The sequence below is a fragment of the Monomorium pharaonis genome, chromosome 3, assembly GCF_013373865.1.
Source record: "Monomorium pharaonis isolate MP-MQ-018 chromosome 3, ASM1337386v2, whole genome shotgun sequence".
Taxonomy (NCBI): Eukaryota; Metazoa; Arthropoda; class Insecta; order Hymenoptera; family Formicidae; genus Monomorium; species Monomorium pharaonis.
Genome location: NC_050469.1, coordinates 30,004,274 through 30,022,135, shown reverse-complemented (window position 1 = coordinate 30,022,135; position 17,862 = coordinate 30,004,274). Strand labels below are relative to the sequence as shown.

The 17,862-nt window shown below is 37.2% G+C and overlaps 1 protein-coding gene across 2 annotated transcripts in view; it reads left to right on the top strand.

Annotated features, from left to right (window-relative positions):
* The first annotated feature begins 4,559 nt into the window (after positions 1-4,559).
* Positions 4,560-17,862, top strand: part of LOC105834610 (protein split ends) — an 89,869-nt gene continuing 76,566 nt past the window's right edge. For both annotated transcript variants that reach the window (XM_036284728.1, XM_036284727.1), the window contains exon 1: positions 4,560-5,354. In XM_036284728.1, the coding sequence (XP_036140621.1) occupies positions 5,272-5,354 (83 nt within the window). In that variant the 5' untranslated portion in view covers positions 4,560-5,271. The remainder of the gene's footprint in view (positions 5,355-17,862) is intronic.

The window sequence follows — 17,862 nt, the reverse complement described above, 5'->3', positions numbered from 1 at the left end:
TCTCTCTCTCTCTCTCTCTCTCTCTCTCTCTCTTTCTCTCCATCTAACTATTATCTATCTCTTTCTCTCTTTCAGCCAATCGCGCTTTTTTCGTGACTTGATACACTGAATTAAGATATACGCCTACATACATACGATATTAAGAACATCGCAGTCGTAATATTTACGTAAATGAATATATAGGGTGTTCTACTGTAACTTGATCATTTGATGATACAGATCATTACTTTGTAAAAGATGACATATTTTATATATACTTATACATATATGTTTTTATATAAACATTTTTCCCCGGGATTTTATGACATATTTATTTATGTGACAACAGTAATATAGTTTATCTTAAAGTCAACATATCCTATATAGTTAAATTTATTTTTTTTATTAACTTACTACCGTAATGAAAATATGCCATCCTGTTTTAAAATGTTGCTCTTGAAATTTCATAAAATAATTATGTGTTTATTATATTGTCCAGACATAAACATATTATTCATTATTGCGTTCATGTCTTTCTATTTTAAAAGAAAAAAATGTGAAGAAAAACATTTGAGCAATATTCCATATGAAACGATTTCAATTTATAAGCAAATACTGCGTTGAACGGCCGACGGAGATATGAAGCTAACTATAAGTTTTATTTTTATTTTCGTATGATATATTATTCGGAGTAACGAAACGTGCTAGAATTTGGTGTGTAAAGTAAGTGAAGAGAGTCATTTTCACACATCCGCACATCGAGAATTGTAAAATTACAGTAATTTAATAATAATACTTTTAACAGTTTATATTGGTATAAAAGTTCATGAAAAATTCGTCTGATTACAAATTGGGCGTAATAAAGGAACGCAATGCTTTCTGTTAACGAAACTATTGACACATTCGTTTTCAGATAAAGCAGCTCCTTGGAAATCGCTTTCTCTAGTATGGACATAGTCGACGCATTTCTAAAAATTCAGAAAATTCTCCATATTTAAAACAATGAACCATCGAAATTAATATTCCCGTTGTTTGCCAATATTTATATGATTATCCTTTGCCATTTATTTATAACCGAAGTTGCTCGATGATTTCGTCGAGTTCAGTTTTCAACTGAGGAAAGAAATTCACCAGCACAGGACACACGACCGTGAAAATTGGTCGGAAAGCAGCGTCACGCGACGTTCCCCAAATGACGAAAACGTTTTCGAACGTGACAGCGCGACACAGTCGCAACGGAAGTGACTTTCTCTCTAGTCAAGCAACATCCTGACGGAGACCGTCGTTGCTCACGCAGCACGTCGCGTAATGTGTGCGACATGCGAGCGTGCAACGGCGCCCAGAGGAATGACAACGATCGCACGAAACATGGACATAACAACAGCCTGTCCGTACGTGGACACGCTGTCCTCGGCAAGAACAAAATGGCGGCGGCGCAGGCATGCAGCTAGCGCATTGTTCACCCCTTACGGATTGTCACTGTTACTCTTTTGTGTCCTAAGATATCTGTTTCGACGAAGGACAACGGTCCAGGTATCCCAACAGAATCCGAAATTGAATATATGTAGCAAGTATTCGACGCTCTTTTAAAATATTTTTATGTTTTGATTTTACATTGCTATGCTCCGATTTTGATTTTATTTATACCGTTACACATTTATTTTTCGACTATATAATAATAATACGTTCTAATAAGGTTACAAAGTGTAAAAACGATGAAGGGCACGCATTAAGAAATTCCTTTACAGTCATTGTTTGAAAATTTAACGAACGTGAATTTTGTTTTTTTTTATTTTTTAAAAATCACATTACATAACAAATGTGAGATACACATATGCCGCTCGGCTAGATACAAAACATACGTAGTTTCAAGTTTTGTCCTGTCGGTTTTATTCCGTTAAAAATTAAGGAAGGGAAATTACACATATTGTAGTTATAAGGGTTTTGTTTCATTTACGTTTTGAAAATCATTTTGATAACGGAAATTAACAGAGAACTTCGTAGTAGGAGAGAAACTAACTTTGACGGATCTTTATTTCTCGCTCATCACGTCGCTGAATCTACGAATCGTTTACGTGAAAAACGCTTATCCGCCCGCACGCCTCATTAATGCGCGCTATCAAGCTCCGCTACGTTTGTTTGATCGTTACTTCCTTGATTAGAGAGAACGTCACGAAGTTAAGCACTTTTATTTTCGTAATAATCCGATTGTCCGTCTTTATTCCCGGTACAGAAAGTACCGATGCCCCGGGTAATTGGCTGCCCCTAAACCGGCCCTGAAGCAAGAGAAAAAGAGAGAGAGAGAGAGAGAAAGAAAAGAAGAGAGAGAACGCGTACGCGTACATGCGACCGAAGCGAGAAAGAGCAGGGTACGGAGGGAGAGGAGAGAAGAAACGAAGATGGCAGATAGGATTTGACTCGACGGCGACGGTGGTGGCGACGGTGCAGAAGGAAGAGAACGAACGACTTTACGCGGAGCGGGAAGGGCGGGGAGGGAAAAGTACGGTGAGCGAAGGGAGGAAGCGAGAGAGAGAGAGAGAGAGAGAAAGAGAGAGAGAAAGACGGAAGGAGCACGATGATCCGGCGCGGAGCGCGAGGGGCCGAAGAGAGGAGGGCGGAAGGGAGGGAGGGACGAAAGGAACAAGCGCGCGGCTCGGGGGTTCGGGTTAGCTCGTTCGACCCGTTATCCCTTCCCCGCCCGCGTTAGTCCCGAGTCCCCTCTACCTGTCCTTGCTTCGATTCGAACGAGTCCCTCCCTCCTTGCCTCTCGGAAGCTGTGTGTGCGCGCGGACACGCGCGCGCGCGCGCTCGCTCGCACACCCTCCCCCGTTGTTTCCCCCTCTCTCGTTTTTCCCCCACACCTCACCGCCTGGCGGGCGACGATCGCGATCGCGCAAAGTCGCCTCTCTCTCATGTAGACTCGTTCCGCTCCCCTATCGCCGTTTCCCCACCAGGCGGCAGGACGGCGATGCTAGTCAGCGAGCCTCGCTGCGCTCCCGCCACGGTGACGTCACTCCGAGTAGTGTAGTGCAGTGAGAAGGAGCCGAAGTTAAGCTCCGTCTGCGTTACATGGCCCGAGTGTGAAGTTTGAGAAAGCAAGTGAGTTTCACGTAGGCGTAAAACTCCCCTCCCCTCCCCTCCCCTTTACGTTACGGCAGTAAACGAGAGGTAAAAAAAGGAAGAAGAGAAATTAAGTTTGTCGAGTGTGAATTTTTGTTTTCGATGTGTCGTCCGGCCGGACGTCGTCGTCGTCGTATCGGCATCGTCGCCGCGCCGCGCATGCACGCGTTCGCACGACGGCAACGGGAGTTTTGCGCCGCGCGCGCAATCGGGAATCGCGCGCCGAGATAACTTGGTGTGTTATTCCTATATACGAGGTATACGCGCGTAAGTGCCGGGGGCCGACTCGCTCGGGGATTCCCGGCCCTCTCGGCGGCGGAGCGCGCGAGGCGTAGTCGTGGTCGTAGCAGTGCTGATGATACACCCCGGAGTCTAATATATGTATGTGTATCCATAGATATAATACGTGATATATATATAAATATATATATATCTCGGGCCGCGAAAGTATATACGGTTGGTGATGTGAAAAGGAGGAAAAAGAGAAGAGAGTCGATTACCCCCCCCTACTTCCCACCCCCCGAGAGTGGATACATTCGCGCGACGACGATTGATAGTACGTGTATAAAATCGCGAGCCGTGTGTTGCATGTTGTGCGGTAGTACGGTTGTGCGTGAAAGGGTACCGTCCTCGTCCTCGTCCTCGTCGTCCATCGTGTTGTCTCGCGCGGCGAGTAAAAACACGCGTGACGGAATAAGGAGGCGAGGAAGAGGAAACGGCGCGGCGACGTCGTCGTCGTCGTCGTCGTCGGCGTCGTCGTCATCATCATCAGCAGCAGCAGCCGCCGCCGAATTGATTCGCGTTATCAGCAGCAGCAGCAGTGGGTCACGCGCACGCACACACGCACACGCACGCCGCGGCGCGCGACCACCGAGGAGGCGGCCACTCGCTTGGCCGAGAACGAGCGGGAACGAGGGAATCCCCGTCTTTTCGCGGCCGCGTCCGCAGTGACGTGCCGCGTAACGTGCCGTGACGTGTCGTGTCGTGCTGCGTGCGGTGCCGTGCCGTGCCGTGTTTCGTGCCCAGTGTGTTGGTGCCGTGCCCGTGCCGTGCCGTGCCGTGCCGTGCCGTGTCGTGCCGTGCCGTGTCGTGTCGTGTCGTGCCGTGGCGTCGCGTCCCGCTGTGCCGTTTTTCCCCCCCAAAAAACGGAAACGGAGCGGAGCGGAGCGCAAAATACGCGCGCGTCGCTTAGCGCCGGCCACGACGACACGACGTGTACGCGTGTGCGCGTTCTCCTTCATCACCACCACCGCCATCGCCTCGCGGCTAGGAGGAATTATGCCACGCCGGGATGGATCGGATCCCGCGGCCGGAAGTGCCGGGAAGTGCTTGGATAAGTGACGACGTGTGACCGAGAGGTGCGGGTGCGCAGCCCGCGAAAGAGTATTTCGACACGCGACACGAGTGATATACGATGTGGTGTTCTCCGGCGACGGTACTACTGATCCACGCAGTCGTAATCGTCAGTGGCTTTAATCGACACGGCACCTCTAGCCGGTACTCCTCGTACTTGTCGTCGTGCTACCCCTCGACCTTCTTCTCACCCGCGTCCCCGACGTCGGAGCGCGTCGCCGCGGCGTATAAGCCTGAGAGTCGCGAGAGCCACGTCGCCGTTGCCGCCGTGGTCCTCGTCGTCCTCGTTCCGCTGATAGCCGCAGCCGCTGTCGTCGCCGTTGCCGTTGCACGCACGTGCGATTGTGTCTACGACGTGCAGCCGCGTCGTCCTCGACGACAGCATCCGGGCTCGCCTCTTGCCGGCTAGTGACTAGTGATTTTTACCGTCGTCGTCTCGTTTCGCGCCCGGAAAGTGAAATCAAATTCGGGGAGTGCCGAAAGCGCGGGAGAGAAAGAGAAAGAGAGAGAGAGAAAGAGGGACCCGCGTAATACGAATTGAATCTCTTTCTTCTACTCGTTGGAGATAGAGAGCGAAGACAGGAGCGCGGAGGAGGCAGAGGCAGGTTCAGTTCCTAAGGAGAGAGAGAAAGAAAGAAAGAAAGAAGGGTGGAGGCCGGTCTGTTTTAATCGATCGAGAAATAGCGCGTCTTCTCCTGTGTGTTGGTGAAGTGTCTTTTCTGGTGAATAATTCCACTCTTGGTCGAGGTTGTGTGTCGTTGTACAGTGCCTCCAAACGATACCACAACATCCGATCCCAAATGAAGAGTTCGGAGCAAAATGGTTAGAGAGACACGTCACCTGTGGGTTGGAAATCTGCCGGAAAACATCCGAGAGGATCGCATCAGGGAGCATTTCAAACGGTAAGGATCGGCTCTCTTTCCGATTCCTTTTTTTTATTTTTTTTTATTTTTTTTTAAACATATTTAGCTCTTACCCGGTACACTGGGCTCTGTAGGAACCCCAACGATAAAAATGTTCTTGCCGCAAAGAAGATACTAACATTAGTGACTTAAAAAATTATAGTGACTTAAAAAAAATTTTTTTTTCAACTAGAAGTGAAGAAGTGTCGCGTAATACTTTTGACCCACGACACTGCGTAGTTCTTCCATATATAAAAGACATTAATTACAATATTAAAATTGCGTATCAGAAGTGTGGCTTAAAAGTCATTTATACAATTATGAACAAACTAAACTTAATAATAAAAAAAGGCAAAGATAAATTAGACACACCAAAAAAAAACAGAAGTAGTATATAATATGAATTGCAATAATTGTGATGCTTGCTATATCGGTCAAACAAAACGTCATTTAATAACACGAATCAATGAACATCGTCAGGATATTAAGAAACATGAAAGCAATTTATCGATTGTAAGTCGACATCGTCTAGATTTTAACCACGATTTTGACTGGGCGTCACCGAAGATCTTACACAATGAGAAACATTTAAGTAAGCATGAGATAGCTGAGATGATATTTATTAAAAAGCATAATACAGCGATTAACTTACAGAAAGAGACTGAGAATTTGAATTGCCTTTATGACAAAATTATAAACCTTACTTAATTTTAGTTTAATTAACTTATTTATTTATTTATTTATTTTTCTTTTCCTACATTTTTTTTCTTTTTTTTTCCTCTTTACATTTTAACTGAATTAAGGCTCTGATAATTAACTATGAAATTAAACAGATAAAGAGGCACAAGAGCCACTAAAATAATAGTAATAATAATAAGTTTATTGTTGCACATGCCAAGAAGGAGAGAGAGTTAATCAAAATGCAGAAACAATAGTGATAGCACGCAAAAGGAAAGGCATCAACCAAAAATTGCTATTAAACCTTTCCAACGAGAAAAACAAAACGGAAGAAAAAAATACTAAAAATAGTAATAGTAGGGTACAGTTAAATAGCTCTAGTTTTTAAGATAAACCCGGATTAAAAGTGCGTTTTCAATTATCTTTTTCTGTAGAAAAACAACTAACTTCTAGAACCTCCTAATTAGGATGAAAACTTGAACCTTGCCCTTTTAGATTATAGATTGAAATATTAGATTTCTTAACTTGGAGTACTCGATAACAATTTATTTAACACGCGCGAGCGATATCTAACTATAATCTTTGTATATCTAACTATAATAATAACTGTGTTTCAAAATTAACAAAAGTGTCGGCGCGTGATTTACATGAGCTGGAAATATTAAATTCACAGAAAAATTATATTTAGCATCTCCAAATCCGCCGCAAACAGGAAATTTGATTTTTATTTTCATGTGTAATATCTATCGTTAAATCGTAACCCCCCCCCCCCGAATATTTAAATTCTCCTTACCTTTAATTATTTATTTTGTGTACTTTCCTTTGAAAATGTGCGTATATGTGTGTGACGCACGAAGTTATTTAAACCTTTCGCAATTAATGGGACATAATGTGTTCCAGCTTTAAGTTCATCGCTCTCGTAAACCATGTCTCGTGTTTCGTAGATCGCAGATCCAGTCTTGTACTCACGTTCCATCGCATTGATACTTCTTTGCTCTGTGTGTGTATGTGTAGCGTTTTTGCTGTATGGATATAAAACATGACGAAAGTTTGAATCTTTAACAGACGAACACGTGTATAGAAATTATCGGCCGCGAACTTGAAAGATAAAGATAGAGCTGTTTTTCTTCTGATCTTCAGGAAAGGTTCCCGTAGTTCACAGCTGTTAATTAAAATCAACAGTTTTGGGGGGGGGGCGGGGGCAAAATCGAAATTGAACTTCTTTTCAACAATAAAATGTTCACAATAAATTTTTAGGAATGTTGAGTTATTGGAAAGAGGTTTTTTCGCAAGATTATATATACATATTTGACTACGCGTAAATGATATAAATAAAATTTTGACGATCTTTGAAACTTGCTTTAATAAAAATATATAATGCTGGAAATTAATATTTTAATATTTTTATTTATTTTTTAACACATTTGTTTAACACAAATCACAACTTTGAATTTAAAATTTAATGACTAAAGCTTGTTCATATTAAAGCCTAAAGGAACTAGGTTTTTTATAAGCTCAACTTGGATCTATACCAAGCTTGAAAAAAACTTAAGGACTATTAGTCTTAGGGACCAGACTTTCTGTATTGCTTGAGAAAGAAGAGGTCTTAACAATGAGAAGAATTCTTCTCTAGATCTAGGTAATATCTAAGAATATAGTTCCATTTGCTTTCATTATTACTATTATCATTATTAAAATTAAGATTACTACAGAAATATTATCTATTTAATCAAGAAAAAAGAAAGAATTCTCTATGAAATTGACATATTTTTCTGTTAATTTTGATTGCAAATTAATAGCGATATAATTTTGAATGTATAATCTTTAAAAAATAAATTTTCTAAAGATTTTCTATGAATTCTTAATTAATTTTGTGGAATATTAAAAATAGATTTAATAGAATTACATGGATTTAAAGAAAAACTATTATAATTAGTTACGATTTTAGTTTAAAATTAATCTCTGAAATATAATGTACAATGAAATTTTACATAAATAAAAATCTTTATTCTATTTATAATAACAATACCGATCAAAAGTATTGCATATTAGCCTAAAAAATATATTTTAAAAACGCAATAATTAAGTTTTTTTTTCCAAAACAACTCCAAATCCAAAAATAATAAAAGTTTAAAAAATAGCAGAATTTAAATAACATTTTCATAGTTTTTATGTATGTTTTTTTATTAAAAAAGGTATTTCTCTTTCTCCAAAAGTAATGCAATATTTTTGATCAATATTAGGTATCTTTAATCTTAAAATTACATTTAAATCTTATAAATATTGCTCGTAATTACATATTCAGTAATAATAAAATCAATCCATTATTAAATATATTAATTCTTTCTAAAAACTTCATAAAACTTTCTACTTACTAGAACTATCGATACAAAATGTGCTTTGTTGGCAGTAATTGCTTAGAAGTAATCAACACTGAATAGAGCGCTTTTTGCTAGAACGTTCTTTAAAAATCGTTGAAACATTTTGTTTTAGAACGAAGAAACTATTTTGATCGATTTCTTATTCAATTTTGTAGTATAAATATTAAATGCAGCAATTTTGTAGTATAAATATTAAATAGCAGAATAAATAGTATTATTAATCGTTAATGGAATAAATGAATGCTGAGCACTTATAGACTTCAATAACATCGGATGATCAGGGTTTGGTTTATAAGCGCCAACAGCAATGAAAAAATTGAGATATTATTAATAAAAACTGATGTTATTCCGTTCATTTATGTAAAATGATTCCTTTTTATGAGAAATTTTGGAAACATTGTATTTTTTATTTTAAGTACGTTTGTAAAATGTAGTTTCAACGTATATTGATATGTTTTATTTTGATTTTTAAAAAAAATTTGATCTATTCGAACTGTTCAAAGAATGTTCTTGCATTTCGGTCATGTATATCACTCCAGTTCTCATAAATTATTTAAAATGTATTTTTAACCTTTTGTGGTGACATTGACCAAACTTTTGTCTGTTACACGTCTTGAAAAAAACTTGAAACCATTTATCATGTCTAACAATATTGACTTTTTTTTTACTACTAATAAAGTTGTTTTGTTTCACGTTGCTGGAAGCTTAGTAGAAAGTAAATATCTGAAATATTTAAATACAATAAAAGGACTGTCTTAAAAAAAGAAAATTTACAATTGATTTTGTTATGGAGAAACTACGAAAATACAATGGGAAAAGAAAAAGTAACAAATTGTTAAAGATTTCCCGATTTCTTTAACCTTGACATATATTTTTGTGGATATTTAGGATAATAAATTACAGAAAGAAATTTTCTAAAAGCAAAAGAATTTATTTAGAAGAGACTTATTGATTTTAAATTTATTATATCGAACCATTATCTAGAAAAAACAAAAACCCAAAATTTTTTAAGTATAGATCAGAAAGAGAATTTTATAAAGATAATATATAAGGATGAAGATAAAGAGATGATAAAGATGAAAATGGCTAGAATGAACAGAATGAATTTGTATTGTCATTTTTCGAAATCATCTCGTTTTGTCCGAAATTTCAAGATTTCCTTCCTGATTGTCTTCGGATTTTTATCGCATGTATTATGGGTATCTACATAATAGAGGTAAACGATATATATATATATATATATATGTAAGAGGAAAGTGCACAGTCGTCGCATCATTTACAGGCTTGTTTTTGTTTTCGCGCAACCCGCTGGCGTTATCGCTTCGATAAACCGAGTTTCAGGAAACGCGTAAGGTGTTCCAATGTTTTCGGTATGGTCCGTAGTAGGTCCGCGAGGACATGCCGAAGGGAGAGAAAGAGAGAGGATAGAGGAGAGGAAAGGAGAGAGAGAGAGAGAGAGAGAGAAACGGCCACATATACGTATATACATGTATACGTACTTACACAATCGCATGCACACGAAGATACGTTATACCGAAGGCCTTGGCTCCGTCTCTCCTCTTCTCTTCGCGTAGCGTGAGCGCGTCGTCATTTGTTTTTTCCCCGAAGTAATAATAGCTGAGGACAGCCATTTTGAGAGCTCGCAGCAGCACGAAGTTATTGTTCGACAGTGGCGCTCAACGTGCGGCTCCGTGGGCGAGTCATGTCGAATATTTCAGTTATTCGAAAAACCGTTCTAACGAAAAAATATATCTAACTGGTTTTTAATCTTAGATTTTACAATTATATTGACGTGCAATTATGATAAACGCGAAGCGAATTTTTATCAGATACACTACAATTTGTCTGAAACAAGCGAATTTTAACTTCGAGCTATGAAGACATATAAGCGAGAAGATAGAACGAGTAAAATGTATGCTTGTAAAATGTTTAAGTACTAATTGTAAAATGATTTAGATATTATATAGTTTGTTTAAACTATAATAAAGTTGTCATAATCATAATATTGGTCCGTGTAACTTATGATATGGTTATCATAATCAAAATGGAGATTTAGTATAATTAGTTGTACTATAAAACAAACTGTAAGCATCACTGTAAGCACGATTATTATTACTAATATTATCAGTAATAATTACTACGAAAATAATATTCCTGGCTATAATTATTTTATTATGCAATTATATAATCGCAAATATCACACATTTTTTCTCAGTGTAGGTTATTCGTTGAATGCATTTTCTTTTTTAACGTTTGTTTTGTATAAAAGTGAACATATAACAATAGACATATAATGGCATCATAAAGTGAAACATTTCATTGGCATTCATGTATTTTGCCAAAATATGAAATGACATTTAGAATAATCCACATAAAAATGAAAATTTCTAATATATTGCATTTTCCAATAATTTACATCACATAGAGATAATTGAATTATAATTGTCAAAGTGCATCGGCATAAGCCTCGAAGTAACGGTGACGTACTTCGACTCCAGGGACTCTCAATCAGCGGATACGAAGTTTCTTAAACAAAAGACTTTTTAATTACATTTCACTTCCTTAGCAATTTTGCATATTGAATGTATAAAATATATAATATATAAAATGTTTTTAATATAGTGCCCACATATTAGGCGATTATTTTATTTTATATTTGAGAACAGTGTCTACTAAGAAAAATATTTTGTTCTACGAATTAAAAATTTGATTAAAATAAATATCGAATATATATAGCGAAAATAAAACTATTTAGTTAGTATAAATATTTATATGTTTCAAGAAGCAACCGAATTTTTTTATTATTTTGTTCAAACAAAACAGTTGCTATTTAGTTGCGGGTAAAAAATATTAAACAACTTTTGTTGAATAGTTTTTCTACTTATAAGCATAAAAATACAATTATGTAATCCTTTACAAGAACTAATTATAATTTTACTTACAATTTCTTAGAGAAGCAGATGATATGGCACATAATTTAATAAAATTTTGAAAAATATTAATAATAACCAAAGGTTCCACGTCATTGTATCAGAAAATTATCTGTCACGATATCAATTAAAAGGCGGATTTTTAAAAATCGCGAAGGAGAAACAAGTTTTTGTGTCATCCAAGTATGTCGTGTTTTTTAAAAGTAAAAACTGGAATATGTACATGTATCTGTGTTAATATATCGAATCACGTAAATTTACCTGTCTATGATTTATCGGCTAATAAAGTTTAATTCGATGTAATAAACATCGTGTAATTTCGCAATCAATAATTTGCTTTTGCCAACTCGAAAAAAATTCTAATTTTCATTGAGAGATATCATGACCAAAACGAAATAGCGATGAAATATTAATTTTGGCGAGTAGAATAACAACAATGGTCAGGAAAATTGTTCTCTTCGATGTTTTCAGTATGGGCGTTAGCCTCTGTATATCTTTCTCTCTTTCTCTCTCTCAACTATAAATTTCTTCCCTCGAAACGCACGCGGTGGTAAACGCTCGCATTGCCAGCGGCGCTACACGCTTCGTGTGCCAGCTGGCGAATGCACCTCGCTCGTAGCAGCGGCGTAGCACGGCTCGGCTTCGAAAAGTTCGAAAAAAAAAATTAACACGACCGACAAGCGAAATTGTCTAGTCGCGATCAAAACAATCGCCTTGATATCAACCCGATAGCAAATAAAGCGAAGCCCACAAACAACGCTCATTAAATAGATCGGAATGCGATATGACATGATCGCGGTCGATCGGGTCCGCTTTGTTTCTTCGAGCCCAAGTCGTTACTCAAGTTTCTTCTTCGTTTGCATGCTTCGTCCAGCATCGCAACCTCGAGAACGTTCGTCTCCTTAAAATGGCGGACGTGGTGCGGCCGGCGCGGCGTGCTGCTGACCTCCGCTGATGTCGAGTGCGACGCGATGTAACACACAGGTGAAACACGATATCTCCCTTATCATCCTTTAAAATTGTCGCCCACCGAGGGAAGAATGCTGACCTCGAATCCTCACACCCGTCACGGGTTAGCCCGCGCGCGACTTCGACTCGCAACCTCATGAATGAAGTCGAGAGCCGTTTGTTTCTATTACGCGTACATATTTACAAATGGCTATCCAGCGCGCGGCGTGTCGCTATTTGTATTGAAGATCGCTGGAAGGACGTTCGGTCGAAGACACGCGCGAGAGAAAGAGAGAAAGAGAGAGGGAGGAGTATGGCCTATTGACGCCTGGCGAAGTATTGACTCTTCGCACTCGGATTTCGCGCTTGGCTAGGATTGCAGACTACGTCAGAATTTAAATTAAGTTCCGGGTAGAGGATTATACGGAAGGAATATGCCACACAGTGATGACTTTATGATGAATAACACATTGTGATGAGTGGAGCATTCTACTCGACTGTATACGAGCTTCTCAGAAGCCAGATTGATCGCTTTTTGTACATATCTTGATTTAATACCGAAGCATACACCATTATATAAAAATATGTTAATATATATTTTTTACTTAAGTTTCATGGAATTGATTATTTCCTGAGACTCACGTATAAATAACACAGCTGTCTTTTATAGACTCAAATGCGAATTGTATTTATATCAAACGAATTCAGAATACGTGTTGCTTGTCTAAATATTTGCACATCATGAATTGTTGGTTATTTGAGGAACGGCTTGAAAGCAGCTGTAGGTGATACTTCATAGTTTAACACATTAATGTTTGACGCAAATAACAATAATGACATTATAATAAATAATTAATAATATAATAGTGTAATAATGTTTCTCTCGAACAACCAAAAGTCATGATGTGGAAACATTTCGACGGAAAGTACATATGATGTGTGAATTCGTGTGTTATGGCATTTATATACATACAATTTTATATGTATATATCTATATAGATAAAATTTTTTGCTCGTGTAATTAATTTCCAAGTGAAGGCATACTGTTTTCTGAATTTAAAAATCTCTTATGTTTCAAAAACAAAATTTTTATATTATTACATTAGTGTACTGAATGAATTTTATACAGATAAATTTTACAAATTTCCAAAGATTTGTCCCTTGTTTTTTTTTCTTTTAGGGGTAAAAAAGTTTCAGATAGAAAAATTGGTAAACTGACTTGTTTAGAGATATAATTTAGATAATATATTTAGAGATATAGTTTAGAGATATAATTTAGAGATATAATTTAAGAAAATCAAAATACTTTACTCTGTTTAGAAATTATGTAGAATATTATTTAAGCAAAACTAATATTACATTAAAATTTTGATCTGATTGATTATATAGTTTTATATAACTGATCACATAGCTAAGAAAATGAAAATTACAGTTTTATAACATCTTATGACAGATACATTGATTGATATATCACGTTATCCTTCTTTAAAATAGTCCATATATATAAAAATTATGTAAATGGAGTAAATCATTTTGCATGCTTTTAGAAAAATTTAAGCATTTATCATGTAATCTTTTTGTATACAAGTAAAAAAACTGATGAAAGTATCCTCATAAACTAAAAATGACTTTATGAATTAAACAAATATAATTTTGAAATTTTTTGGCGATGCTTTTGAAAAAATGATTTTAAGTATGTGCATAAACAAAATCTTATTAACGATCAAAAAACATTAATTTATTATTAAACAATTAAAACCAATAGTGATCCTGGAATCCAAATACGTGCTAAAATTTCAACAATTGTTATGTTCTTAATAATATAAATCACTTTTTGCTTAAATCTGTATCGATCATACAACTTTAATATATAATAAGTAGAGCAAAAATGAATTTCAATATACAAATTTGTTTGTGGATTATTTGTACTATATTAACAGTAAAAAATTATTTATAAAGTTATAAAATATATTAATATAGGAAGCAGTCTGACCCAATCACTGGCGTGAATCTGTGTTTTGTAGGGATAACTCGAGAACGAACAAAGATATAGAATTTTTTTTAATAAAAAAGTATATTAAATTTTCTACACAACTAACTACAATCAAGTTTATACCGTTGTGTTATTATTATATTTTACACTAATAAAAGCTCTCTATTTCTTTGATTTGTTTGCTTCTTTTGCTACTGTTTTCTTAATATTTGTCGGATTTTCTAAATTCTAGTTTATTCTACAGTGGAAAGCTTCCGAAACAACATTTGGTGCAGTTAAATATGCCAAGATCATCTGTAATATCTGCAAAACGTAAATTGTAATTTACACTATGTCATGGGTAAACAGCTTTATAATAATATTTTGTAACTTTAAAAATAATTTTTTTATTGTTAATATATAGTGTAAATAACTTACAAAATAATTTTGTGTTTAATTTATCCTTATGCTTATATTAACAAGTCAAAGTTTTATTAACTGCTTTAAACTTCTGTATTTCTTCTTCAGACTGCGAGCGTATATTTGTTTTAAGTACTGAAAATGTGCAAGAAAGTTTATAAAAAGGATAAACTGATGATCACGTACATAAAATTATACGTGTTGTTAAATTTCAACTTAGGTTAATGGAAAAAACTGTTTTGTTAAAATATTCACAAATTTAGTGAGATGTAAATCTGAAAATTTTACTGAACCCTCAAAATAATTATGTGCAACGGTCAAACTAGTTAGGTTACTAGAATGTCGAAACTATTTGCAACGTTTACCATTATGCTTCGGCATTTTACGTAATTATTTTGATGGTCCAACCAAATTATTTTCATATTGGTACCTATCACATATAACTAAAATTTTTAGACACTTTTTAGTAAAACCGTTCTTTTTATATATATTCAAAATGGTAAATTTTTAATTTCCTAACGTAACTTCTTAATTCAGCTCGATGTAAATACGCGATAATCTTAAGATGTAATGTGATTTGTCAATATTGATTCTACATCGCAATATCGTGCAATATCGCAGTATCGGTAAGCAATGCCGGTTCACGCAAGGAGTATACAAATAGGACGATATTCTCAGATAGGATAGCCTTCCTTAGGCGTGTGCTTCGTAAGCGTCACCCGCACGTCTGGCAGACGGCCTTATCTCAGATTTCTTTAGATACGAAAAACTCGAGAGCCGATGCATTCGTCAACTTCTCCAACACATCCGCGCGCGCTTGCTTCGCGCGAGAACGCCGCATTTACCAGTCTGTACGTGTGCGCATCGCACACCCCAGTTGCGAGTACACGGTGGCCCCGCTTAGATTATATTTACAATTTGCATACGTGAGGGCATATATTGACGGAGTTCGGAGGACGTACGTGTGAACAGGAGCGAACGGGCGCGCGCGCGCACGCGCTCGCGCGCACGCGTACACGTACGTGTGTGTGCGCACGGGTTGCCGGCGTATTTTGGTATATTGATCGCGCGTGGTCGGCCATCCCCCTTTCCCCGCCTCACCCCTTTCTCTGCCGCGCGCTCTTCGCCCCATCTCTCGCCCCGCCTCGTATCCTACCGCGTTCCCCTTCCCCCTCCCCTCTGCACCCCGACTCCACCCTCGGGGGCACCCTCATCGCACGGTCCTCGTGTTTCCCCCTCGAGACGTCACCCATCCCGAAAAACTTGGACTCTACGCGCCACGCCGGCCACACGTATTCTCACGTGTGTCTCGTGACGACGATATATATAGGCGACGTGTCACGAGCGTGTATTTTTCTTCCGCGAGTTGCGCCGCTCCCCCTTCGGTTTACTTCGGTTAAATCTCTACGACGAGAACCGACGCCTTAATTTCTTGCTCGACCTTTGAATTCGCGACGCGGAAATTATCCTAAACGTACGTTACGTTAGCTCGGGACATAAAAATTTCATGTATCCGTCGTTCCTGAGAACACTTCTCAGTTCTCACACTACATACAAGTAGTAGCGTAAGAAAACGCCATTATAATTGGACACGTAAGTGCATTTTTTGTAAATGCATGGAAGGAATGAGAAGACGGGTTTGCTGAAATGTTTAAAAATGTAGTGAGATATATGTATCCGAAAATAATTCTGCTGGATTCTCAAAATAATTATACAGGACACTGATTGTTAGAGTGCCTAAACTTTTTGCAACATTTATCATCATGCTTGTGCGTCCAACATAATTATTTTGCTGATCCAATAAAAATTTTTTAGTTCCGCATCTAGCTATTAGATACTTTGGCAAGAGATTATTCCTTCCATAATTATTTGGATTTTTTTTTGTTTTACCATATCAATATGTTGACAATTGAATTTTTCGTTCTTTTGCGATGCGCTCATACTTGCTATTCACCGTAGCTTAGAATCGCTGAAATGACGCTCTGATTGTATTAGGGGAAACTTTCTAAGGGAGAGGGCGCATGTATTCGGATAATGCTAAACTTTTCTAAGTATATGAAACTTTCTCAGCCAAGTGTGTCGCCAAGATTCTTTAACCTTGCGAGCGATGTCGACGTAACGTAAACGCTACTCAGGGTCGAACGGCCGGGTAATCAGAACTTTGCTCCCCCGATGCACCGCATCGATGGGGTGAGGTTAATTGCATAGCAAACGTCGTCTCGAATAGGGGTTGAACGTAGGAATGACGGAAAAATCTTTCTTCTACGTTGCACCGGTTGGTATAACTTCGCATTTCTTTTGTGCAACAATACATGCTGACACTGACTTTACATTGTGTTTTGCATAATTAAAATCATCGCGAAATTGTAATTAAAAATAAAAAGGCGTTGATCACATTTACGATGAAATAAAAGTCTTACAATGATACACCCGATTAATTACTTGCTTTGTGTAATATCTGATATTAAATACTATGTAATATGCAATGATTGGCAATATATCAGTATGTTATTTATCAGTATTTATACAAATATTTATACAACGAGGTAGCATATACATTAATTGTTTTGCAACGATGACTGTGATTAAAGAGATATACTGATTTGTGTCCGTTGGAAGGAATTAATTAATTACATGTGCGTACTGTTGAATCTAATAATTGTAAATATACTATTTTCATGTATACAAGTAACAAAAATAGAAATGCTTATGATACATTGTATTGTACATTTTTTTATTTCTGTTATTGTCTGCATACAATCTATACATATTTATATTTATTCATAATCTATTTTATATGCGAGGAACAAAAAAGAAAAGAAATATATTGTTATATAATCCAAGATATATTTGAAAATCTTACGCATACGAATTTATTCATCTCTTTTATTTCTTTGTTCTTATTTAGAAATATGAAAAAAAAGTTAAATATTTGTGTCTCTTGAAGATTATATGGTACAAAGAATTATAATTATTCTTAATTCAATATAGAAAATAAATTGGAGACCACGTGAATATCGTTTTTACAAGAAAATGATGAGAATTTTGACATATGAATAAAACGAGATCTCTTGAACGATCTCATTACTCGCATCATTTCCTTTTTCCAGGACAACGGCGATTTTCGATATTTTCCATCTGCCTGCGTCAGCTCAGTTTCAGCGAGCTCTGTCCAAGCA